This window comes from Neolamprologus brichardi, chromosome 14 (genome assembly GCF_056152115.1).
Source record: "Neolamprologus brichardi isolate AB-2024 chromosome 14, ASM5615211v1, whole genome shotgun sequence".
Classification (NCBI taxonomy): Eukaryota; Metazoa; Chordata; class Actinopteri; order Cichliformes; family Cichlidae; genus Neolamprologus; species Neolamprologus brichardi.
This window is the reverse complement of record NC_142117.1, coordinates 23,727,493-23,753,285: the sequence shown is the minus strand read 5'-3', so window position 1 is coordinate 23,753,285 and position 25,793 is coordinate 23,727,493. Positions and strand designations below refer to the sequence as shown.

General features: G+C 39.7%; 1 protein-coding gene across 3 annotated transcripts in view; it reads left to right on the top strand.

Annotated features, from left to right (window-relative positions):
* Nucleotides 1-25,793, top strand: part of LOC102795677 (syntaxin-1A-like) — a 73,542-nt gene that overhangs the window by 26,776 nt on the left and 20,973 nt on the right. For all 3 annotated transcript variants that reach the window (XM_087850999.1, XM_006795381.2, XM_035909791.2), the window contains exons 3-4: nt 1,969-2,068; nt 22,496-22,570. In XM_087850999.1, coding sequence (XP_087707125.1) covers nt 1,969-2,068; nt 22,496-22,570 — 175 coding nt within the window. The remainder of the gene's footprint in view (nt 1-1,968; nt 2,069-22,495; nt 22,571-25,793) is intronic.

Below are 25,793 nucleotides of genomic sequence, written 5' to 3'. Positions count from 1 at the left end.
CCACATTGTGTGGCTTTTAAAAAACTGAGGAAACTGAGGTCTATGTGTATCCAGGAGGTCATGAGAGAAATGCAACAGTGAGTGCTTACAGCCATCTGCAAAACACGGTGGAGGCTCCGTCCTGGTGGTGTCAAGATGAACTTTGGAATGACTGTTAGGAAGGCGAAGAGCTACTTGATTATGAGTAAGCTCTTATGTAACACAACTCAAGTTTAGCTGAATTCTACAGCTGTTTTTGCTTTATGTTCTGTGTTTCCATATATGTTTGCATGCTTCTCCTATTTCTCATTCTCCTAAAGAAACAGAGACGTGATGGGTGGCTCAAGACTTGCACAGTATGTGAATCATTAGACTCCTGCTATAAAGTAATAATTTCTTTCTCATGTATTGCACACAAATGTATTCACAACAGCAAGTGTGTGAATAAATTTGTATGCAATATGTTGAGGCTTTAATCTGCTTTGGCGTTGTCTGAGTATCAGATCGTTTAGATGGATGCAAACACTACTCTAAGACGCAACTAAATCTAAATTGTGATGCTGTAGAAAGAGTTTAATTTGAAGATCTAAAGATGGGTAGTAGATGAGGCTGATATTTGAAATTATGAACAATTTTGAAAAAAATGGTTTTGAATATGGATAATTCTAAGAAAATAAGTGCCTAACAGTGAGCTGAAAAAGGAAAAGGCAGAGAAAAGACCCTCATCTTCAGCTATTTGTCAAAAAACATGTCTTACTTTTCTTCCATTGTGCAACAGAGCCCATTTATGCTTCACCTGATGATGCAAGAATGAAGTGAGCCAAAGCAAGAAAGACTCGCTGTTGCCTCGAGGCTCCTAATCATTCTCCTTACCAGATAAAAATGAGACTTTTACACTAGAATAACTTAAAACTAATGAATTACTGCAAGATCCAGCTGGGGATTAAGGCTGTTTAACAGGACATTTGCACAAGACACAGAGAATAATAACAAATGTCTTGGGTCAAAAAGTTACAAGCAGTTGCAAAGCTACCCTCCAAGTACGTGTATCAGTTTGTTTTTACACATCTGTGGGCTTTTTAGCCTTGTCTGATCATGTTTTTCTCTCATACCAATAAAATTTATCTGATGCCTTATAAGAGCAGAGAGATGTGCCATGACTCACTAACGTGTGATTTCTAAAGCGAGGCAGCTTAAAGTGGTTTCATCTTCTACTCTCTTTGGCGTCCTTCCTTTCTCCAGTCCTTTCTCACTCTCTTACATCTTTAACTTTTGCTCTCTTCCCCCCATGACGTTTAGCTCTGCATTCACCTAAGCGACCCACCCACGGTGTCTGGTCTCTCTCCCAGTTGTCTTTCAGAGCCAATTATGTTATTAAAAAACAGAGCCAATCAGAAGCCAATTAAAGAGATAACTGGCGAATAATCACCGGGGCTGAGAAGAGGAAATCTCAGGATTGTAGTAGAGCTGTGAAGAGTGACAGAGGAAAAGTGGAATTAGAGTTAAAAAGCCAAGCCAGAGAGATGTGCAAGGAAATGACCAGAATGACATGGGGATAGGCTGGCCTGTAGCAGAGCAGGTGTAAAGGAGGAGAAAATGATCAGCAGTTTGATGGACTGAGATGAAAGTAGAGATTGATGAAGTCACTGACAGATGTGACCCGCTGATCTTCCAGCTGTCACCGAGAGCCAGAGACAGCACAGCTGGCTGCCAGGCAGCAGGAAGTATAGGCGAGAGGTGATGGGGTAGAATATCAGTCCTGAACCTCAGTGGATTTCAAAGGAGCCAGATCTTGAAATCTGTGTCAGAATTAAACGGTATAATTAAGAGAGTCGTCCAGTTTTGCATGGAGAAATGATGACTGAGGCTGGATGAACTTGGAAAAACTTTCATATTTGTGGTCTTCACAGCATCTGCCAGGTTAGTCACAGGTGCTTCCTGCTACGGAGCAGATCTAAAGCACCTTTTTGTGTCTCGCTCTCTTGACAGGTGGAAGAGATCCGTGGTTTTATCGAATCGCTGGCAGAGAAAGTTGAAGAGGTGAAGAGGAAGCACAGCGCCATCCTTGCCTCACCCAACCCAGATGAGAGTAAGGCTCTTTTGTCTGTTCTGTTTTCTAGTGTTTAGCGCTTTAAAATGACATACTCAGGGTAACTCTTGCCTCAGAAATACTGTACTTTTGTTCTGATGGGACTCGACTGCCTTAGGAGTTTCCATTCAGGTGAAAACTATAACTTATATTCTTTTAACCAAAGTCCTAATTTATCCAGAATTTGAATGGGTTTTTATTAATCATATCCACAGAGTTTTATTTCTCACTTGTTAAACTTGTTACCTACCCCCCAAAATCATAAAATAAGAGATGCCACCACTAGAGCAAGTTTAATGATTTAAAAAAGGGGCCTACAATGAAGTAAAAGGATAAGGCCATGTGCAGTACCAACCACACTGATGTAAACTAACATTAATGGGGAAATAACCATCAAAAGAAATGGAGAATATACCAGTGAGACACACGATACACCGGACCACAGGGCTAGGTAGAGACCGTTTGTGCAAAACCATCCTCAGATCTCAATTTAGCTTTGAAGGCTTAAAAACAACCTTACCAAATCACTTAATGTTGTGTTGGTTTTAATTAATTTTTTACCCATCGATTTGTTGCTCCCTTATTTCCAGAAAGAGTGATTCGCCATGACTTAATTTCTTGATTCATTCAGCCGAGGTTACGTTGTCTGAGCCACGACTGACCCCTTGTTTTCACCTATCACTGTTTAATGATAACATCAATGTTTAATACTGCAGTGATTCAGTAATGAGTCAGAGAAGCTTTTAATGGAAAGGAGAAAGAGAAGAAAGCCAAAAGTCAAAGTTTGCCGTCTAATGTACGACGGCAGCCAAAAGCAGGATAATCGTCACAGAATCCACTGAACAAAGGGAAGAAAAATGACTGTGTCGTTTAAAAGAAATTGAAGAAAAAAAGGACAATTTGTCAGAAAGAGCAAGAAAGGCTGTGTGCAGACTGGAGACTTCAGTAGAAGTCAGAAGACCTTGAAAATGTTTCAAAGCGCTCCACCAATCCGTCCTCTCTCTGCTTTTGGGGCATTTATACCCTCACGGTGAAATCTCTTACCTTCCCGTTTCTCCATTTTTCTCAGTTTTTCTGCTTTCTGTCTCCATGACTCTTTACTGCTACATTTTCCTTTTCAGCTGCTGTTAACCATATTTCATACTTCCCAGTTTCTCTGCTGTCTGTTTGCCCATTTGTGCCCCTCTTTACATCGCTTTTGTTCAGTCTGTGCTGGATACTCAATCCATCGTTCCTGCTGTCTTTTTGCTCCACAACCTCTCATCACCTCTTCTTCTCTCATTTTATGTCAGGGCATTGATCTTGACCCTTGTTCACACAAGGGGGATGTTACTCATGCTATTGACACCTCCTACTAATAATTTTCCTTTCCTCCTCACTAAGTCCCTGCCTCCCCTCCCGCCTGCAAATGTATCTATGTGCTTGCAGCGGCAGGCATCAGATGGGCCCTTTATCTATCCTGAGCGTGCAGATGGACGCACTGAGCGGAGCAGCAATGAGGAAAGGTGTTGCATTTATGATACAAATTCTCCTGCAGGTCATTTCCTGACTGAAATTACTGTGAATGAAATCAGAGCCGTGTGTGCGCCTTTGTGATAAATGCTAAAGAACCGTACATCAATCAACGATTGATGTAAATGTCAGGGTTGTTCATTACAGGTAGGTCATTATGTTCTGTACTTTCTACCCGTTGCACTGCGACCACTGACGGCGACTGAAATAACCTGGAACGTACATTCAGGACGCTCATTCGTTTGCTGAGTAGGATTTTTATACCCTGTGTGTTTTTGTGCATATATTTACATATTACATATTACTGCTTTTGTTTAGCAGAAATTTCCCTACATCAGTGTTTCTTGTTACATTTCCTTACATCATCTGTTTCTGGGACCTGAGGCATGTCTAAATTTAATAAGTAGTATGATAAGTAGGATGTTGAAGACTGATCTGCTAGGCATGAGAAAAAAGAGGAAGACCACAGAGGTTCATGCATATAGTGAAGGAAGGTTGCTGTGGCAAATGTGGATGCTTTGCATAGGGTGAGATGTGGGCAGATGATCCACTGTGGCCACCCCTAAAGGGAACAGCTGATAGAGGAAGAAGAAGGAGCACTTAATCTCTTTAAACAGGCACTGGATAAGAATTCTCCACAAAGGAAGGAACACATTTATGAAATTCAATTTCAAAACCACCTTCTGACAACAGTTTAGTGTTGGAGCAGCTTTTTAAATTAATCTGCATTCATAAAAATGCCCGTCACATTAAACATGATGTGCTGGCGTGGATATCTGCTGGCTCAGAGTTTTGGACATTGTCCCTGGCTAAGTCTTCATATAATAGCCGGTAAGATCTCTAAATTATTAGCACTAAAATAACTAATGATATTTCCATGATAATAGATGCTAATCTTATGATGTAAAATAGATTTGTTTTGCTATTTCATGATCAGAAGCCACAGTCTTAGTAAAACTGAAACGTTGACCTAATGAGAAACTAATCTCAAAAAACAGATTAAATTAATCCTGATGGGAACACAATTGTTTTATCCAATTTCACAGTTTATCCGTGCATTATAAGGTCTGCATGTGTATATGTGTGTGAGTGTGGTTGTGCGTGCCTGTGTGAAAACGTCCTTTTTTTTGTTTTGGCTGCTGTGGTTCTAATTGTGATTTTGACATTTCCCTGCTTCTGCTGGCGTGTGTCATCAAAAGTAATTGCACAGTGGCATTTCATTGTGAAATCTAATGCATGCAAGACCTACGCTCATTCACTGCTGTATCGAAAATGGAAAGTCTTGCTGATATTCACTGATTTTTCCTCCCCCGTGGCAAGATGAATCAGTTCTGCTTCTGAAGGTTCCTCCCATCAAATCAAACTTTACCTCCTTGCTGATGCATAATAGGCGAGTCTGTCCTTTTCTTTTCCTCTTCTAGCACAAGTATTTTGCTACTCATCCAAGAATCTTGACTCTTAACTTCTGTTGCTCCCCCCCCCCCCCCCCCACATAAAAACGGGTGTTTACAGAGAAAATATCCAGTGAGCGGCAGTTCTGTGTGAAAATATCTTGTTGAAGTCAGAGGAGAATGGCCAGAGTGTTTCAAGCTGACAGAAAGGTAGCAGTAACTCAAATAACCACCTGTTACAACCCAGGCATGCAGGAAAGCATCTCTGAATGCAGAAGATGTCAAACCTTGAGGCAGATGGGCTACAGTATCAGAAGAACACACTGGGTGCCATCCATTGAATCCATTGTGCCCTATGTCAACGGTTCTGGCCCTGTAGTGGTGTAAAGGTGTGGGGGATATTGTCTTTAGTACCAGTTGAGCAGTGTTTAAACTCTACTAGTGTCCGATCATTGCTGCTACCATGTCCATCACTTGGTGACCACAGTGAACCCATCATCTGATCACTGCTTCCAACAGAATAACACACCATGTCACAAAGGTTAAACAATCTAAAATTGGTTTCTTGGACATGATAATGACTTCACTGCACTGCACTCAGATGGCCTCCACAGTCACCAGATCCGAATCCAATAGTGCAGCTTTGGGAGAGAATCACATCATGGGTGTGCAGCCGAAAAAAATCTGCAGGAACTATGTGAAGCTCTTATGCCAATGTGGAGCAAAATCTCTGATCACTGTTTCCAGCAGCTCATTTAATCTGCTTTGAAGAATTAAGGCATTTCTGAAAGTAAAAGTAAGGGCAAGGTGTACCTAATAAAGCGGCCTAAGCATTTAAATGGGAGTAGTGGGTTGTGCGTTATATTGAAAGAGAGAGCGAGGAAAAACACTGCCATATATTTTTTTTTTATCCAGTCTGCTGCTACTGATGAAGTACTATGTAATATGTAAAATTATTTACTTTTGTTTGTTTTAATAGAGATCTATTAATCTATTTGTGCTTCCACCGTGGCTTCAAAAACATTTCACATCTCCCCAGGAGCTGCGCGCTTGGCCAGCTTCACAACCCTGAATCCCTCCTCTTCTTCCCCTTCTGTTCGCTGCAAACTTTCACTGCCCGAGATGTTTCCTCAAGAACTCCACAGGCTTAGATCCTACATTCATACGCACACACATAATGTCATGCATGTAGCCTCTTTGCGGTGTTACTTTCGCCCCTGCATTACACATTATCCCATATCTCAGTTTATCCACCCCTCTGAATGAAGCACAGAAAATTACCTCAGGGGAATTGCAGTATGCTGTTTGTGTGCTTTTTTGTTTGCAGTTAATTATGTGTTTGTGTGGACAGTTTTCTGCAGCTGCGTAGAATAGTAGAAGTTTCACAAATGATGATGGATTCCGTAATCATCTGTGTCATAATGTGTATTGAGCCCATATGTTCTCATGAGTGCATTCCTCTAATGCAGGAAGAGAAGCTGCAAATTTAAATTTAGAAACATTATTGATTTTCCATTCGCAATTAAATGATTGCATTATTTGTTTTAGCTTGTCGCACTGGTTGTTGGGCACAGCTTCTCATTTTTTGATCAGTGAGGCAGAATATATAACAAAAGGTCAAAGGTCAGCGTTCATTACTTTTCCTACACAGTTGCATCCACGTCCTCCACACTCTGTTAGTCCCAGGAGAGTGGGAAATTTATAGGATACAGTGAGGCATGCAGTTATTTTCAGTTGGGAGAATTCAGGTGTTTTTAAAGCACCTTTTTAATCCACATTAGGGTTTGTGACACTGAGACATTGTGGTTGTTATGGATGATAATCAGTAGCTTTCAGAGATTGTGTTTTCTAGTAACGCATTACCGCCCGCTGTGGAAACTGGAAGCCACCATTCATATGGTTTTCTGCTCGCTTCACTGCTGCTGAATGTTAAAGTGTGTTCACCAGCTGATAATAGATTACAGTGCATGTTTACAGAAGGTGTTTAGCTCGGCTGATGCTGAGCTTGATTCTACTGTGCCATGGCACATGGATGTGTTTGCTTGCTTTCCTTCTAATTTCTCATGCCTCTTTATGCTGTGTGACAAGCTGCATATATGCTGCTTTAATAAAAGTATTTACCCATTTAGTTTAAACATCAATTGAATTGAAACTTGTCAAATATAAGACCAGTTTTTGCAGCTCGACGTTTTCCATCGTAGGCTATGTGCAGTTCATTGTTACTGTTTTCATGGCTTGGTCAAGCCATTTAAAAAAGGTCGTCCAAACAGCAGCATTAAATTAACTGAGTGATTTTATTAAATAATACTCAGAAAGTCAATCAAATTGAAGGGAGATGCTTGGTCCAGGGAAAGTCCTGGCCTTCCAAGGGGGAGTTGGAGACCCAACTAGCAGATCCTGAAACTGCCAGTCACAACCCGATCCATTAAACAAAGATGGTTACAAAAACAGTTGTAAAATTCACTTTGACATGCTGGGAAAATCCCTCAGCATTTTCTTTTTAACCCTTTATTCATTACATGTCAAGTGTGTATAGCTTTGGAGAGGATGGCCAGTGCTCACTATTCAGCATCTTGGACATAAATGATAGATTTTATTCATGTAGCAATTCGCAGCAGTGATTCATCATAAATGCAAAGGATTTTACACCCTAAATCAGTGCTAATGTTTCCTTCTCATTATCTGAATGGTTTAATTGCTGATTTTTAAACTGAGGCATGGATTGGATTATCCATGCCTCTTTCCTTACTGTATTTTACTACTAGCACCCATTTTAATTGCATCCACTTGTATTTGAAAAGACAAGAAGGAAAGTAGCTGATCTGCTCAGTTTTTAACAGTTCAGAAAGCTGCACTAACAAGCTGTTAGACACAGAGCTCAAAAAGGGAAAAAAAACAATTTCAGGCTGTTTTTTTTTTTTTTTTTTTTTAGCACTTGGCTTTTTCAGGTGTCTGGGTTGTTGGGAATAGAAGTAAATCTCAAGATTACCAATCCTTCCATTATCTGTATATGCTATCCTGTTGCAAAAATGGAGCACATTATGGATGATCACTGGACACACCTAGTTGGGAAAGTCGAAGACCATCCCAACCACGCTATTCACCACAGGGGAAATATATTCAATTCATACTTAGATGACACAGGAAGCCACAAAGTGTTTGGACTCTGGGAGGAATCCTGAGCAGCGACTGTGCGCCAGGCCTGAAGAATGATTGATCCTAGTGCACTTAACATGCCTTCCTCATCTGTCCATTAAAACCATTTAAGACAGACAGCCTGGTGTAAGACCTTGAAGTGGTGCTCCACTAGTAAACAACTTTTAGCATTGAGGTTCATTATTGACCATGCAAAAGCAGTGGTGAATATTTTATCACAGATAGCAAAGTGATGTTAAAACTGATGCAAAACTAGCAGAACACCAGCGAAGGGCCTTTAAATGTTTGTTTTCTCTTACATCTCCTGGCTGGAGAGTTTTGCATGAATCATAACGCCAGACTCAAACTCATTAGCTGAAATTTATGTAAACAGAGGGACTTGGTCTATTCTGTCAGTGTTCACATTGGCATTTTTTTATACATATTTTGCGATGTGCTGGGAATGTTATCCCTACAATATAACAGTAAGGACGAGTGGTACAGTTGTTAAATGCACCTCAGAAACACAATAAAGCAATAGACACTTATCTGCACTTGGCTGCAGAGAATCTGCCCTTTAACACTGATACTTGAGAGGTTATTTGACAACATTTCTGAGTCTGTTTTTCCAGCCACTTATGCGTTTGCACCCTCTGACATCTCAGCCTCCAATTTGTAAAGAGCATCTTTCCCCTGAATCTTAAAAGTCCTCAACTCACAGCACTGGAGATGCTTGTTTTAATTGTAGCCTGTGAGTGTTACTATTTCTAGTTAGTCAGTTTTTGGTCTGCTCCCACCCTCGGAGTGCTGTTTGCCAAGGCTCCTCCACCCTCAACCAGAATTTGAAAGTGTTGTGTAAGTTCCCCCAGCTTTCTGTATTCTCTTTGTTCTCCCTCAGCTGTCTTTTTCTTTGTGTTTCTCTCTTTTTCACTCTGTTTCCTTTTCTCTTACGTCTCCCTCATTATGTCTGAGCTGAGATAATGTGGTGCTATAGCCTCCGAAGACATGGCTTTTTACTGTTGAATAATAAGATCTCTATGAAAGTGGGGTTATTGTAATGCGGACTATCGCATCCAAGAATAGGGACGCATTAAGAGACAGGTCAAAGGTGGTAAGATAACGTATTCACACAGGGATAAATCAGTCTGAATGCCTTCTGTCCTCGACTGTAGAGCCAGATCAGCGATGCCGTGCAGGGTTAGTGGTCTGATCTGTATTAGTTTCAAAGTGACCATATCATTACCATATTAATTCTTTATAACCCTAAAGTATCATCTTGGAAGATGTTGCAGGGCAAAGGGAGGCTCTTGGAGAGAAGGAAATGGTTTGTTAGCAGAGACATAATGAGGTTATGTGCTCTACAGTGAGCGGTAACCAAAGAGATAACATGACCAGTGTTTTCTTGCAGCACAGAGTGTAGGACATATTCATTTAAACTGAGTTCTGAGATTGAAAATTTTAGATTTTCAGGATTAGTGTTATAGCATCATAAGCTGATTTACGGTTGTGATCACAAGTGTACACCCACTTATAGTGGTGCAACGGATCAAAAGTCTCAAGGTTCGGATCGGATGATGTTTTTTTCCGTCACGGATCGGATCAATTATCGGATCAGCAGGGGGAAAAAAAGAAGACAAAAATTTAACTTGCCGTTTACTTATTTTTTGCCTATTAAAAAACATTCAACTCAAGACTCATTCCATGCAATTATATAAAATCCATCCATCCATCCATTCACTTCCGCTTATCCTTTTCAGGGTCGCGGGGGGCGCTGGAGCCCATCCCAGCTGTCATAGGGCGAGAGGCGGGGTACACCCTGGACAGGTCGCCAGTCTGTCGCTGGGCCAACACACAGGGACAGACAACCATTCGCACTCACATTCACTCCCACATTCACACCTAGTGGCAATTTGGATTATCCAATTAACCTATCCCCACAAACTGCATGTCTTTAGACGGTGGGAGGAAGCCAGAGTACCCGGAGGGAACCCACGCAAACACGGGGAGAACATGCAAACTCCACACAGAAAGACCCCGGCCTGATGGTGGAATTGAACTCAGGACCTTCTTGCTGTGCGGCAACAGTGCTAACCACCGTGCCACCGTAGCACGGTGGCACGGTGGTTAGCACCCATCCATCCATCCATCCAAATTAAGGTGCAATGTAGGGCAGTACAAGGCTTTGTATCTACCACTACGCTGTGATATAATGAGCGGTCATGGTCACGTAGCTTTCCGTTGCCCTGGAGGGCCACCCATTTGTAGTTAGGGCAACAGAAGATGCCTGGGACAGCTCAGCCATAACTTTAAACTTTTCCTGCTCATACATGCTGGGAGCGATCTTGTCACTGAAGTGGACGCGCGATGGGATGTCATAGCGTGGCTCAAGCACCTTCATCATAGTTTAAACTAGTGCTGTCAGCATAAATCTCGTTAAAATGACGTTAATGCCATAACTGCATTAACCCGGCAAATCTCCGTTAACTAGTTACCACGGATCGCCCCGTGCGTGGGGCTGCACGGTGTCAATGTGTCAACTAACGCGTTGACTAGTTTAAACCCCTTGTTTTGCACAACAGAATACGGCCTCCCGTCTGCAGCTAAACACCCCAATAGCTTTTGTAATAGCTTTAGCCCGGTCGGATTGGGCGGCAAAGGGCTGCTTAGATACCGCAAACTCCTCTGCTCCTCCACTTAGCTATCGCTTGACAGACTGACCACGCGCACCATACGCAGACCTTTTTCTTCTTTTTTGAATCTTCGGATCACATGCGTACTGAACCATGGAGTGGGATCGGTTTGGATTACGGATCAACCGTGATCCGTTGCACCACTACCCACTTATCGTTGACATGAATGAATGAATGAATGAATAGTAATCTTTGGGCTTTTAATGATTTCTTTGAACTGTTCTTTTTCCAGTGTGGAATGAATGTACAGCAAACATGTTTAATGACTTTAGCAAGTTGCAACTTCATCAGATGCTTTTGGAAGAAATTAAAAAAGCTTCTGGCATAATTCTGACTCAGTGTTTGACCACTCTGCTCAGAAAGTGGTCAAACATTGAGAATTTGGGGTAGTCCTCCTCCTTTATTAATTTATCCTCAATATACCAGTACCACTGGAAACAAAACAGAACCGTGTATGATGCTACCACCACCATGCTCTAAACATACCTCGTTATAACCAAATGGCTCAGTCTTTGTCTCGTCTGACCATAAAACTTTTTGAACGAAGGCATTTGGCTTGTCCGTATGGGCCCCTGACTAAAAAAGACCCTGCTTGGTCTGCTGCTAGCAGCAGCTACATTAGATGCTACTTGTAAGAACAAGTAGGAACCAGTCCAACCAAAGCTAAGATGAGGAGTTGGCTGTAGAGCTTCTCAAGTCATAAAGGTGCATTTATCTGATTTCTTGCAACCTTTTCAAGTACACAGCATTAGTCCCCAACAGCTTTATAGAAAGACCATATTCTCTTTGATGTGCTGTCTGACTGTATTGAAAATCAAATGTGTTATAGTTGTTATGAATGACCGTGCTGGAAGGAAAAAAGAAAAGTCGTCTGTCGTAGCGATGCAGGGGGCAGGCCCAGTATCATTCAGAATCATTTCACTCACTATGTATTAACAGACCTCTCTGTATTGAATCATATCTGTTATTAACCTCTGTCTCTCTTCCACAGCATGTCTTTTATCCTGTCTTCCTTCTCTCACCCCAACCGGTCGCAGCAGATGGCCGCCCCTCCCTGAGCCTGGTTCTGCCGGAGGTTTCTTCCTGTTAAAAGGGAGTTTTTCCTTCCCACTGTTGCCAAAGTGCTTGCTCATAGGGGGTCATATGATTGTTGGGTTTTTCTCTGTATCTATGAAGCGCCTTGAGGCGACTTTTGTTGTGATTTGGCGCTATATAAATAAAATTGAATTGAATTGAATTGAATTTTTATGACGAGCTCTCCAGGCAGCTATTGATGGTGTTCACTCATTTACACATGAGAAGTGCCGTAAATTGTAAAGTACCAAATAAAAAAAAAACACAACAGGATGAAGAGTGCAGTTGCCATTTTCTCTTTCCTTCAAACACAGAGGTTACCAGGGATTTCAAATCTAACCCAGGAAAGGAAGGAAGGAGCTCTATTTTTAAACACTTCTTGTATGCATAGTATTTTAGTGGTTAAATTGTAAATGTGCTTTCAGTTTGCCATTATCCATGTTAGGACAGCATTTCTGGAGTAAGGCAAATGTCAGTAATATTTGAGGGATGAGCTCACACTGTCTCTCTGAAACATCAGGCATCTGGACTCTAGACGATCAATAAGCGGACCAAACACACAAAGGACTGGTAATATATTTACAGAGGGAGCTGAGAGAGAGAGAGATGAAGAAGAAGATAAATAGCTGCAAGTTAGAGATTGGAATGGCACCAATTGACCCTGCATCAGAGAGGAGGAAACAGAAGCAGCTTGGTATCTTGTCAGTGTCATGTTACCCATGTTATGTGAAGAGCAACCTCGGATTGTGTTTTGTTGAAAGGTTAAACACTCCTGCTGTAATAGTTCATGTAGGCTAGAAGCTTAATGTTGGAAAGAATTCTGGGATCTTTTTCTCAGTTCACATGATACGATTTCATGATCACCTTTGAGAAAAGTGATATGATGATAAGAACATGCTCACTGCAGGAGGTTTGCCTTTTGATTCAAAGCTTTAATTGAGATATCAGCAATCTGATAATCAGGAACAGTCTCACACTGATAGCTTAAAGTTAAAGGAAAAGTTTTTGGAATTATTTCTTCAGTGATATTACATTTTTTTATTGCCAACAGCTGAAGAAATGAATACTGATGTTGTCTGTGCATAGCAAAATATTGCAAGTGTGGCATAAATGTTTACATTTTGCTTTTTTCTTTCTAATCCACTTTTCTCTACTGTTTTTGAATGTTTATCATTATTGAGTTTTTTGGGGGGCTTTTTGCACCTTTTATTATGATAGGAACAGTTGAGAAAGCAGGGAAAGAGGGGAAGACACACAGCAAATTGCCCGGAGCACTGCATTACTGCATTAGCCTTGTGTTGTATGCATTTCCACCCTAACTTGATGAGCTTAATGGTGTTCTGCTCCACTGTTTTATATGTCACGTGATGTCTTGGTCAGGAACAGTTATTATTAAGCTTTTACTAAATACTCCCGTAACAGATTTTATAAAATGAGCATTTCAAATCTCCACCGTTCTGGTTGTTAAGTCATCTATCTCTGTGATTGTTGGTCCACTGTGAAAAAGGTCATTGACTTGCCTGATGTGTGTGTGTGTGTGTGTGTGTGTGTGTGTGTGTGTGTGTGTGCGTGTGTGTGTGTGGTTTTTTTTTTTGTTTTTGTTTTTTTTGTCTTTTTAAATTAATTTAGTAATTTTGCCAGTGGGAGTGGAGATCTGCAGTGTTTACACATGGGAGAAACGGTTTGTTTATTTAACCAATTTAATCATGTGTATGTCTTAGTGTGTGTTGTAACAGTGTGTCAGTTGTAAATGACTACATACTTTAATACCTAGACTGAAATTGGGAAGAGTTAACTGAGCATGCCTGTCTGATCTGTTTTGTTTCTGCTTTGCGTCAATAATTAGTAAAATAGCCAACAACATCATCGGACACTTAAAGGAACTATTCGAAGGAAAGACGGTTACTGTAATTTTTCACAAAACCTGAAAAATTGTAAAAGCAGATGAATGAAGTGGGAACCCAGATCCAAGGGAAACCTAATAGATCTGGGTGGGAAATTACACAGATGGCTAAAAGGCAAAGACGAGAAGTAAAAGATGCACAAAAAGTGGTTACCAAATTAAACAGGATGTTACTATTGTATAGGAATTTCTTTTACTTATGTATTAATCACATTATTTTATTGTATAATGCCTTGGTGCCACTGGATTTTAACATGTCTGATACTCATACTGAAAGACAAATGGTGGGGGTCTAGTAAGGAAGCAGACAACTCCACAGGAAGGAATCTTTTGTCTCTTCAAGGACTCTGGGAGGTAGCAAGGGAGTGTGAACCTTAAGGTGTGAAACAGCTGTGTACTGCCTTTTGTTCTTGGAGAAGGCATTTAACTGAGAGCCATGCTAGGCTCAGGGAGAACTCTGTTGACCGTCTGTCCCGCGAACATGCAGGGGCTCCATCAAGCTTGGTTGTCCGTTCTTTGTGTGTTTTGATTAAAGAATGTTAGCTACCGCTCACCGCTCGTCTGCAGGCTTTATTTAAATGGAAAACTTCCACAACACTATAACACAGACATAAAAAAGAGATGCATAAACAAACAACGGCAGATAAAGATGATGAAACACAGGGTACTAGATGTACAAACGACAAAATGTGAAACAAAAAAAAACTGCAACAAAACTTAAAATCATAAGACTGCTCTGCGGTGAATAAATTGATTATTGCTCGAGTAACATGAGTGTAAATCCTGCAAAAAGGTAATTTTATTACCCTTCAAAACAAATTCATTCCTGTGTTTCCTGCGTGTATTTGATATGTGCTCACACTGTTCTTCTCCGAGCTTCTACATTTCACCGTGCCTTGTAGCGTCTCTCTCGCTCTCCTTCCCTCTGTCACTTTGAAACAATCTGAAGCTGGCGAGAGGACTGACTGCAGACATCGCCATAGCAACACAGTCTTAATGATGGCAACAAGCATGACCTGAAGATTTCATTTGAGAGCGTCTGGAAGAGGGATGGAGTGTGATGCCACAGCTCAATTGACTCCTCAGTTTTGCCCTCTAATTTGCTTCCCTCTCTCCTCTCCCTCTGCTTATTCATCAGCTCCTGTACTCTTCCTCTTTTCACACAGTCAGTAATGAGGCTGAATAGACACTTGATTCAGCAGCTTGGCCTCCTCTGTTTGGTAACCACAAGCGGGAAATCTAATCTAACTCCTTAGCGCACGCACAGGATGCACACACACAAACACATCACACGCAGCCTCAAACAAAGCTCAGTTTTTATGGTATTTTCTCTGTAATACTGGTAGCTGACCTCATCGAACAGGTGACCGGAGGTTGCTATGGTTACACAGAACCGAGAGACACGCTTGTTAATAACCTCACACCCCTCTGAGTTTCTGAAGTAGTGCAAACACATGAATAAGTGGGCACAAGGATGAACCTTAACTGCAGTGGGGGGGGGGAATCCACAAATTAAAAGGCTCTTCATTTTATTGAAGATAAATGGGTATAATAACAAATTTCTTGCAATCTATGATGTTTAACTTCCATTCAGATTGATTATTGAAGTTGGGAAGATCTGTGCCATCATTTAAACAAAATCATTTGCAGGCTCTTTTGTATCTGACAATCAGACTGCAAGTAAAAGATGGACATGGCCATTATGACATCGCTCATTGTTTTCGGGGAAGTCACGCCTAGAAACTGAGCGTCTTCCCATTTTGATGTTTGATAAGAGAGAGAGCATAAAATCCAAACTGAGCATCACACTGTATTCAGTAATATGATTGAGTAACTGGAGGTCATAGATCACATGAGCAGTGAGAGCTTTTCTTATAGACTGTCATACAACCAAAATTTGCAGGTTGACATTTTTGCTGGTGCCCATTGGAAAGAATAGTTAATGATCTGATGCATTCCCTTACTTTTGCCATCCCAGAAGCTATGTCCATATTTTCTTCTGCTTCTTCATCTGCTTGTTAATCAAAGCTTTGCACTGTCCTCCCATTGACCACATCATCCAACATACTGTGTGCATCCTTTGCATCTGCTCTTTTTCCTGCTCCTGGTCTTTATACAGCCAGTCTGTTTTTGCTGGTTTGTGAAATGCGCCCACAAATTTACGTATATATTTTATTTCTCCCTGAGTTTGTCTTATCACAAACTCGGCAGAAGTAGTTGTGTGTGGCTTAATTAGCAAGAGAAACACGCACCAAGGAGAAGAAGGCATTTTCTATTCAGTCCTACACAACTGTCCTGTTCTCTGAGTTTGAGATTTGCTGTTTGTCTGCATAAATAGCCCAGCCTGGTGGCACGGTGGTTAGCACTGTCGCTAAGGTTCTGAGTTCAATTCCACCATCAGGCCAGGGTCTTTCTGTGTGGAGTTTGCATGTTCTCCCCGTGTTTGCATGGGTACTCATAGATGTGAATGCGGGAGTGAATGTGAGCGAGAATGGTTGTCTGTCCCTGTGTGTTAGCCCTGCGACAGACTGGCAACCTGTCTAGGGTGTACCCCACCTCTTGCCCTATGACAGCTGGGATAGGCTCCAGCGCCCCCCACGACCCTGAAAAGGATAAGCGGAAGCGAATGGATGGATGGTCTGCATAAATATGACATCAGCAGATTTTATTACTAGTTCTAAAACTCATAGAACCCAATTAAACAATGAATTTACAATATTATACTTTTTTACATATCTCTGTGGATGAAAGTTTTTTTTAAAATTAAGCCCTCAAACAGAGACGATTGAAGTAAAAACGATTCTATCACTATCACGCGCTTGAAAAGATGCGACTTTTGAAGGCAGACATTCTCTGGTTTGTTGTTCCCTTTTTCAAACGTGAAAAAATCCCCTGTGAATGGTTAGCGAGTTTGCAGGCAATTCAGTGTCTTCCATGCAAACTACAAGCGACTGCAGCAATCTGCTAGTGGCCAAAGCAATCGCAGAGAGATTTTAGGCTTAGTGTGCCATGTATCTCCTTGCAAACAGTTTTACCTAGTGACTACCAGCAACCTCAACCAACCGCTCACAAACATCACATCACAACCTGTTACTCAGGCCTACAGGTTTATTTCAAGTTGTAATCATTTATGAATGAGCACAATGTTTTTATTTCAAGAACAATCAAAATCCCAACACATTTTAGAAAGTAAGAGTAAGATTGGATTAGTGGTTGCTAATCAGTCATGAATGCTAATCAGACTGGAAAATGTTACAAATCTGTCTCTAAAGAGTTTAGATTTCACCCATCCACAGTCAGACATATTGACGTTCAAGACTCCAAAATGACGAAAGACCTTCACACATTGATTAATGTTAATGAGTCAACGATCAAAAGAAACTGGTGTGTATGTGAAGACTGCAAGAAGCTCATCTTGCAGTTTGCTTAAAATCGCAGGAAGAATCAATAAAGTTGTTTGAACAATGTTTTATGAGCCGATTAAATTAATATGAAAAAACTTTATGTTTGGAGAAAAAGAACAAAGACCGCACTCCAGCATGAAAACTGCCATTGTCATAGTATTATCATGGTTTGGGTTTGTTTTGCTACAACTGTGCAAGAATAGCTGCCCATGATTGATGGAGCTAGACATTTTGAAATATTATAGCAATTCTAAGGATGATGTCTGTGAACTGAATCTTGCCAGCAGGCTTTGCAGCAAGACAGTAACCCTCAGCACATCAGTTGTATTACCAAAGAAAAATAACAATGGTGTTTTTGAACAACCAAGTCAAAGTCCTGACCTTAAGCCAGCAGAAATGTTGTTAAATGTCCTGAAGTGAGCAGTTCATGTGTGGAAACCAACCATCTCAAAAATGAATGTATTCTGATCATATTTCTGACCATTCTGATCAAAATGGGTTAAAATTCTTCCACATTGATGTGCAGGACTGATGACAAGCTTTTGCAGCAGCTATTGCGGCACAAGTTGGCTCCACCAGATACTGAAGCAGAGTTTCTCATGCCTTTTCTTCCTCACATATCTGTGAGAATCTATGTAAAGTCTGTTTTGGTTTCATTTGTTATTTTTTTTTATTTGCACACATATTCACAACATATAGCTATTGTCAATAGTGAGACTTGCTATATTGACATTTAAAATGAGGGATGACACAGAAGGTTAGCCCCAAGCTGCCTCATGTCATGTATCGGTGATCTGTTCAGTCCTACACAACTGAAACTAGTCAGCCTTATGAAGAAGTGTGCACATGTCCACATGCATGCATAGGACATACACTGTTATTTTGCCTTGAAGCTCTCAGCCCACCACCTTAGTGTTTGACCCTGACAAACTCAGTATTTGCTGTTGCCACTGGCAGCAAAATTAATTGCAAGCGATATAGGCTTATTCAAACACATACCAAGGATCTAGTTCCCAATTGCTCATTTCCTGAGTGGAGTAGCTATTTATTTTCTTGGTACTCTAACTTGTGCTTTTTTTTTTTCCTTAAAAACATTGGTAGGTTATTATTTATTGTAGCTGGAGAGTGTTGGTATGGTAGACTTACATTAATTCTGTGTTTTTCCCACCTTTCATTTATTTTATAAAATAGAGACTTACAAATGTAAATGAAGGGACAAAACACTTGATCTCACTTTATATGCATAGTCCTCTTAAAAGAACAATTTTAAACCCCCTTTTTTTTCTTCCACATCTACTTTTTGTAATCTCAAGAGAGTGAGTCTTTCCATTAAGAGTTTTTTTTTTTTTTTTTTAATCTGGAAAATGATCCTGTGCTCACGGTTCTATTACCCAGGTTCTCGTTCTACATCTTTCAGTTGCTATTAATTGGATTTTTGCCCAGTGTTTGTGCATCACATTTCAAAAAGACGTTTGAATATATCCTAAATTTTTTTTGTTTCATTTCTTTTACTGAAACAGGTATTTTCTGACATTTCTTAAACACAATCTCCTGCAAGGATGTGCGTCTGGATCAGTGATACACGGCATGAAAAGGCTTTTCAGGCTTGAGCTTTAAGGAAGCCTTTGGTAATACAATAAATTTATTGTTGGCTTTTCTTTTTCTTTTTTTTAAATTTATTGGTAAAAAAAAATAGATTCAGATTTATTCTTGATGTGTTTGAAGCTAGACTTTAGGGTGATCCGTGTGTTTGCTGTCCATGTAATGAAAATGTTCCACTTTGCTGTTTAAAAACAAACAAAACAAAAATGCTGTATGTTAAAGGACACCTATCAGCCAGCACTCTGTGTGTCCACAGCTTTGTCTCACTGAGCTGTACGTACCACAGGCTGATGTCTGCTGATATGGAAATGCATCTGTTAAGCAGATTAAAGTCTTGTAGTGCTTTGCTGATCAGTGTATAAATGGTTTACCATCTTTTGCATTATTGCATCAGTGAGGGTTTGTTTGAATGAGCTCCTGATTAGGATTTAGATGAAATGGTATGGTATGAATGGTATTATTCAGTGTGACTAAAATCCAAATACAACATTCTCCTTTCAGAGAATGATATCCCAGACTGCCATGAGGAGCATTCATATAATATGGATCTGCATTGTAGCTTCAGAGGAAGAGATGATGATGATTTCACATTTCTCAGTTTCTTTCCCATCAGAGATATGTGCAAATATTATATTTCAGTAATTGAACATGTAGCAGTGATTGAAGTATTCCTTGTACTGTGTAATCAAATTATCCACTGAGGCTGTGTCTCTAATTGGGTGCAGATGTTTAGTACGAATTTTAGTTTAGTGGGGCTAAAACTGGCCGTTATTTATCGTTGTGATTTATTCAGCTTTAAAAAGAAGGGAACTACGCAGAAACAAACTCATTAGAAAGAACTACTGCAGGCGGTTTGGTTTGATTGAATAGGTTGACCGGAATAACTTTTTAGAAGAATCTTTTATGTATGCTGGCCTCCTACAGCTTGTTAACATATGGAGATTTGGTTCTTTTATGGCATTAAGATGATAAATGAGTTTCTCACCTCCTTGCAATGTGCTAAAAATGGCAGTTAATGCTCCAGGGTAGTGTGTGTGTGTGATAGAGAGAGGGAATATGTGTGAAAGCTTTTCCATTTTCTCTGACTTTTTTTTCCTCCCCTCCGTAGTGAAAATTGAAACAATGGGTAGCACTTTACTTTAACCCTTAAACAGCATTTTTAAGCTAATACTAATTTGCATTAGGGCAGTTGTAAGAAGATTTGAGTGGAATTTGCAACAGCTCCTGTGGACACCTGTAAGTGGCTGCACCTGTGTAAACACAATAAAGCTTGGATGTGTACCAAACTTGTGGAAATGGCAGTTTTCATTGTCACATTTCATCCTGCTATACTTCAAAAACTAACTAACTAAGAAATACAAAAAAATACAAAAGAAATACAAAATACCAAGATGCTGTTGACTTGGCCTCCAAACTGTCAAGTTCTCAGACCTATTGAGTGTTTTAGGGAAGGTTAATAGAACAAGTAGCATCAGCAGAGATCCTGCACAACAACTTCCGGAACTCAAATGATTTGGATTTCTAGATGAAACCAGAGGTGTTCTGTCCATGCCCTGATGGGTCAGGTTGTTTTTGGCATCATAGAGGTGGCAATTTAAAAAAAATCTCCAAAGAACATTGGGCAACAATTCCTACACAGTGATGTGACAAACTCACAATTATCACAGATCTTGATTGGAGTTCTTATCTGATTTAGGAGGGAAGTGCTTTTTCACACAGGGTCAAGTAAGATCGAAGAGCTTTTTTTGTCCTTTAATAAATGAAATAATGCTTTCAAAGCTGCACTTTGTATTTATTCAGGTTATGTTTTTCTAAATTTTACCATCAGTTTGATGATCTGACACATTTAAGTGTGATAAATACGCATAAAACTAAGAAGCCAGGAGGAAAGCGAATACTTTTCACAGCACTGTAAATGTTATTATCTCCCTGCTACTTCCTCCACTGCTGTCGTTGTCATAAAGCAAATAATTAACCACGTACTTTCTAATATGAGGCCATGCAATTATTTCACTGTAACAGCGAAATAGCATGCCCTAAATAAATTGAGGTCAATTGAGGTTGTGTTGGGGATGAATGCACATGGAAAAATTATGAAAATGCACTTCTGCACATTTACAAGAAAATGTAGATCAAAGCTACACCATATATGAAAAAAAGATGAATCATCTTCTGTGTAAATGGATGTATTCAGCCTTTAAACAGGCAATGGTTAATGCTTCAGTGGCCCTTTTACATGAAAAAAGCCACAAATTTGACTGCAAGAGAAAATAAAATGTATTTCCAGTGCTTTTTTCACATTTGTGATAACCTGAAGCAAAATGAAAATGTTTGCCTCAGCTGAAAGTATAATGAGCAACAGTTGGTTCTTCAGTTTATTATAAGAAAAAACTACATGGAAAGCACTCGAGTGGGCCCTTCACTGCTGCTGACTTTTGAAGGTTTCACTGAAGAGAAAAACTTCCTTTGTGCTCACAAAATAAAGTGTTAAACATGCCCATGGATGGCTGGATAGAGGGGTGAAGGCATCATTCTTTTTGTCTTTATGTTCTCCACTTAGTGCTGACCTTCCCTTTCTGTGAATCCTCATGAGTGCCCTGTTCCAAGACCCTCACTCTCTTCAGCAAATGATGCCATCTTTGGTCCCTCTTGTAAACAGTTGAATGTAAAAATGTGTCTGATTATCATACACTTAGGCTACTGTTGTGCGTCCAGAAAATTTAGAGTAGCACAGTAAAGACGGTAGGTTATGCGTGTTGCCAAGGCAATCTAATGACTAGCCAGCATTAGGAAGGTATGACAAGAGAAATTTTTACCTTTTTCCCTGGTCGACCAAAGTTAACCACTTTGCTGTATTGTGTTCCTATAACATACTATACTGATTTGACTTAAAACTAGCAAATGTTTCAAGTCTTCCTCGTTGATCAAAGCTACACTAGTTGTTCCAGTTCTACTACCCGCTGTTTTCTCCATTTGAACATTTTCTACGTATTAAACGATCAGTATAAACTGCCGGCAGAGATTTTAAATGTATTAGTAACTCCATCATCTATATCAAATTTATACAGTATATACTAAAATATACTAAATTCATCTTGTTGTAGGCCAGATTTTTTTTATCCATTGTGATTTGACTTATTGCTACGATCACATCTTTGTCCTCACCAGGGGTCAAAGTAGGAAACTTTGTAGGACCAGGACAAAATCATTACTTACTTTGGCACACAAACTAATGCCTTGATTTTTCTTCATGGCAGTGCACTGTAGGAAAAAGAAAAAAGAAACGGTACCTATTGCAGTTAACATGTGCAAGCCCCTTAGGGTCTCCACCACTATTTGTGTGGCCATTCTTTAGCCTTTAGTGGTCCTGCCACTCTTTGGCTGTGCGCCGGCTCCACACTCATTGATCTGTATCTTTGTGTCTCTATAATATAAATGTGAATATTTAACAGTGTAAACCTGGAAAGAAGACGAAAGAGTGCAAGAGAAAAGGGAGGATATAGTTACTCCCTATAGAAAAGAAGCATTAAGAAGGATGAGTTGTGCTGCTGTGGACTGAAAGTGATGAATGTTCGTCTCTGTTGGGAGCGACACTTCCTGTGTGTCAGTATGGAGTCGGTGCCTGTGAAATCGTATTTCCCAGTGGTTTATGTGCTTGGCTGAGTTAGTATATAATCCACTAACACATCCTCTCCTTTTGTCTCATCTCCTCTCAGAAACTAAAGCTGAACTTGAGGATCTTATGGCAGACATCAAGAAGTTGGCCAACAAAGTACGCTCCAAGTTAAAGAGTGGGTATACTTTCTTTCTCTTTTCGCCTGCCAGAGCCACTACTATTATTTTCTATGCTGCTTCAACTTTTTTGCATTTGTTTAATTTATTTAAATGTGCCTTGTTCTGAGAATTAGTGACCAGTTGGTTCCCAAAACTCTGATTGGCATCCAAAAATTATTGCACTTTTGAGTATGACAGGGTTTTTATGTAATAAATGCTTAAAATTGTTTTATTGTCTACACGGATGTGAGGCATTTTCTAATAACTGTGAATGAAACTACCAGGAATAAAATGTTTAATTTCTATCTCTTTTTTAAAGCAAAAAGTCTGAAATATTTTAAGGTTGCAGTTTCTCAGATGTGAGAATTTGCAGCTTTTCCTTGATCACTGTAAACTGAAAAATGAAGGCTTTGGACTGCCAACATGGGACTATAGAGATTCTGACAAGCATTTTCAATGTGTTAGCAAATTGAATATCTTAAATTCATACATTGCAGAGACCAATTAACTGGTTAATGACCATGTAAAATAATTTTCTTGCCCTGTTTATTATATGTGTGCACAGTGGTTTATCTCGTAGTCCTGGTACTTTCTTAGGATCGGAGAGATGGTAACAAGCGAGACATAATGAGACAGTGAACTGTATAGCATTTGGCAGCTGACAGACGACTTGGTTTACACTCATAGATTCAGTAAAGAAATAACGGTATACTCTGTATTAAAGGAAGATAAAATATATACTTCGGTGCACAGAACTAGAAGATGATTGCCTTATCCTTCATCTGGCATGCCTACAGCCTGGAGACACAAAGATAAGCACACATATATGTATCGGGAGGCACATGCTGTCAGGCAGACCAGGCCTTGCATCACAGTCCACTGTGTCACTCCAGTTCACGTCATTTGATGCCACGGGATACCTTTGTGTTGCTGCTTTCTGTGTGTTTCACTGAGTGACCTCAGAGTGCACCCTATGATAGATCCTGAAGAGGGAGCAACAGCAGTTACTTTTTATATATAGTAGGAGAAATAATTATTTGAACCCCTGGTGAATTTGCTCAGTTTGCTCGCTGGAATTAACAGCCTCTAATTTTTATGATGGTTTCATTTTATTGGAGAGAGACAGAATATTGACCAAAAACACAGAAAAAAACACATAAAAGTTAGAAATTGATTTGCATGCTGTTCAGTGAAATAAGTATTTGATCCCCTCCTACCCTGCAAGAACTCAGACTAGCATAGATGTAGCATACAAATCAGAATCAGTGAATAAACTCATTATGTGCATAAAGCACACCTGTCCGGACCTCTTCACCACCATGGGCAACATCAAATAGCTGTCAAAGGACATCAGGTACAAATTTAGACCTGCACAAGGCTGGAATGGGCTAAAATACCATCAGCAAGAAGCTTGGTGAACACTATATAAATAAAATTGAATTGACGTTGACAGCTGTTGGTGCAATAATTTGGAAATGGAATAAATATAAAATGACCATCAGTTACCCTCATGGGTCATGAAGTCAGGATGATCATGAGAAAAGTGGTGGGTCGGCACAAAACTACACCAGAGGAGTTTATTCATGATCTAAAAGCAGTTGGAACCACAGTCACCCTGAACACCATTCATTACACAGCATGACAAAGACTGAAAACATGTCTTAAAGGCTACAATGGAGTGGCTAAATAAGAAGCATTTTGAGGTCATGGCGTGGGCTTTCCAGTCTCCAGACCTCAGTCAGTTGGGGGGCTGAAACAGCAGAAATCTAAAGGATTTAGAGTTTCTGTAAAGAGGAGTGAATCAAAATCCCTCCTGTGAAATCTGTGCAAACCTGATGACCAAGAACAATTAAACAGCTTACCGCTGTGTTCAGCAACAAAGTGTTCTCCACCTGTTTTGCTTCAGGATCAAATACTCATTTCAATCAATGACATGCAATTCAATCTATATATTTTATGTAATGTGTTTTTTCTGATGTTATGTCTCCCTCCATTAAAATGAAACTACTATAAAAATTTCTTTGTAAGTGAGCAAAATTACAAATTTAGCAGACGACCAAATAATTATTTTCTCCACTGTATTTCATGTGTATTCTTTAACAATTATGAATAATTCAAAATTTCTTTGCAAACAGACAACAGATGGTTCAGAGGTCGATCTTGGTCTTTTTGAATTGTGGTCATTTTGGTAAATCAAAATGAACATAAAGTTATTATATTAATCGCTGCTGAAGTTCTGCAGGCAAGCACTTGTGGAAGTCAGGATAACTGGCTCAATGCAGTTTTGTTTTTATTTATTTGAAGTAGTTGTTTGAATCTGGCATTTTATCATCAGCATAATCACAACAACATAACAAAATACTGGAATCACCAGGCACTGATTTATTTATTTTTAATTGGTTGTAAGGTGACTGCAGTCTTATTTTTGCTTTAGAGTGACTCGTGAGGTCAATTGTTTACTTAGTTTTAAAGAAAGTTTATTTCAAGAAATACCAAGAATTCAAATAAGTAGTTTTAAGCATCAAAATAGCAAAATTGAAAAATAAGACAATTAAAAAGTGAATTCTTTGTACCTTCTAGAAAACTGGTAAATGTACCAAATGCCTTTTTCAATAGCTTTCCAGTTAAGAATAAAGATGGGAAATTATAGTATTAATGAGCATTTTTAATTTCACAATACCAGTACTGCATTGAGTACTGCATATACAGTCTGCTTTGGCTGTTAAGGACCTCTTATACTGCATTTGTGCTAGTGGTTTATTTTCATGCACCTAAACTATTTATTAAGAAAAAACTTGTATAAGTAGTGAAGCAAAGGTTCGTTTTCTGTGCTGTGGACAAGACGTACCTAATTAGCTATATGTGCCTAGAGTTATAAATACTCTTAGGTTGTACTGAGTGCAGCCTGGCACTGTGAAGACACAGACTTAACAAGCTCAAAGAGTGGATTTAATCATGCTCTCAGTGGTTTTGGAAACACATTCAAGGCAAAAATCCAATTTGAAATGATTTCTAAATGATGCATAATACTGATTATGTTAAAGTAAATCAAAAACCCATTGTGGATTTTCCTGGAACAATTAAAATACAATGTCTCCTTTGTGACACAACCAATTATTGTGTTAAATAAATAAAGCAACTCCTCTAGCCTGTCTGGGTTTTCCAAATAATACACAGTTGTAGTTAATTGGCAAAAAGGAAGCATCCCCAGTGGCTGAATCGATCAGGACCGATCGATAA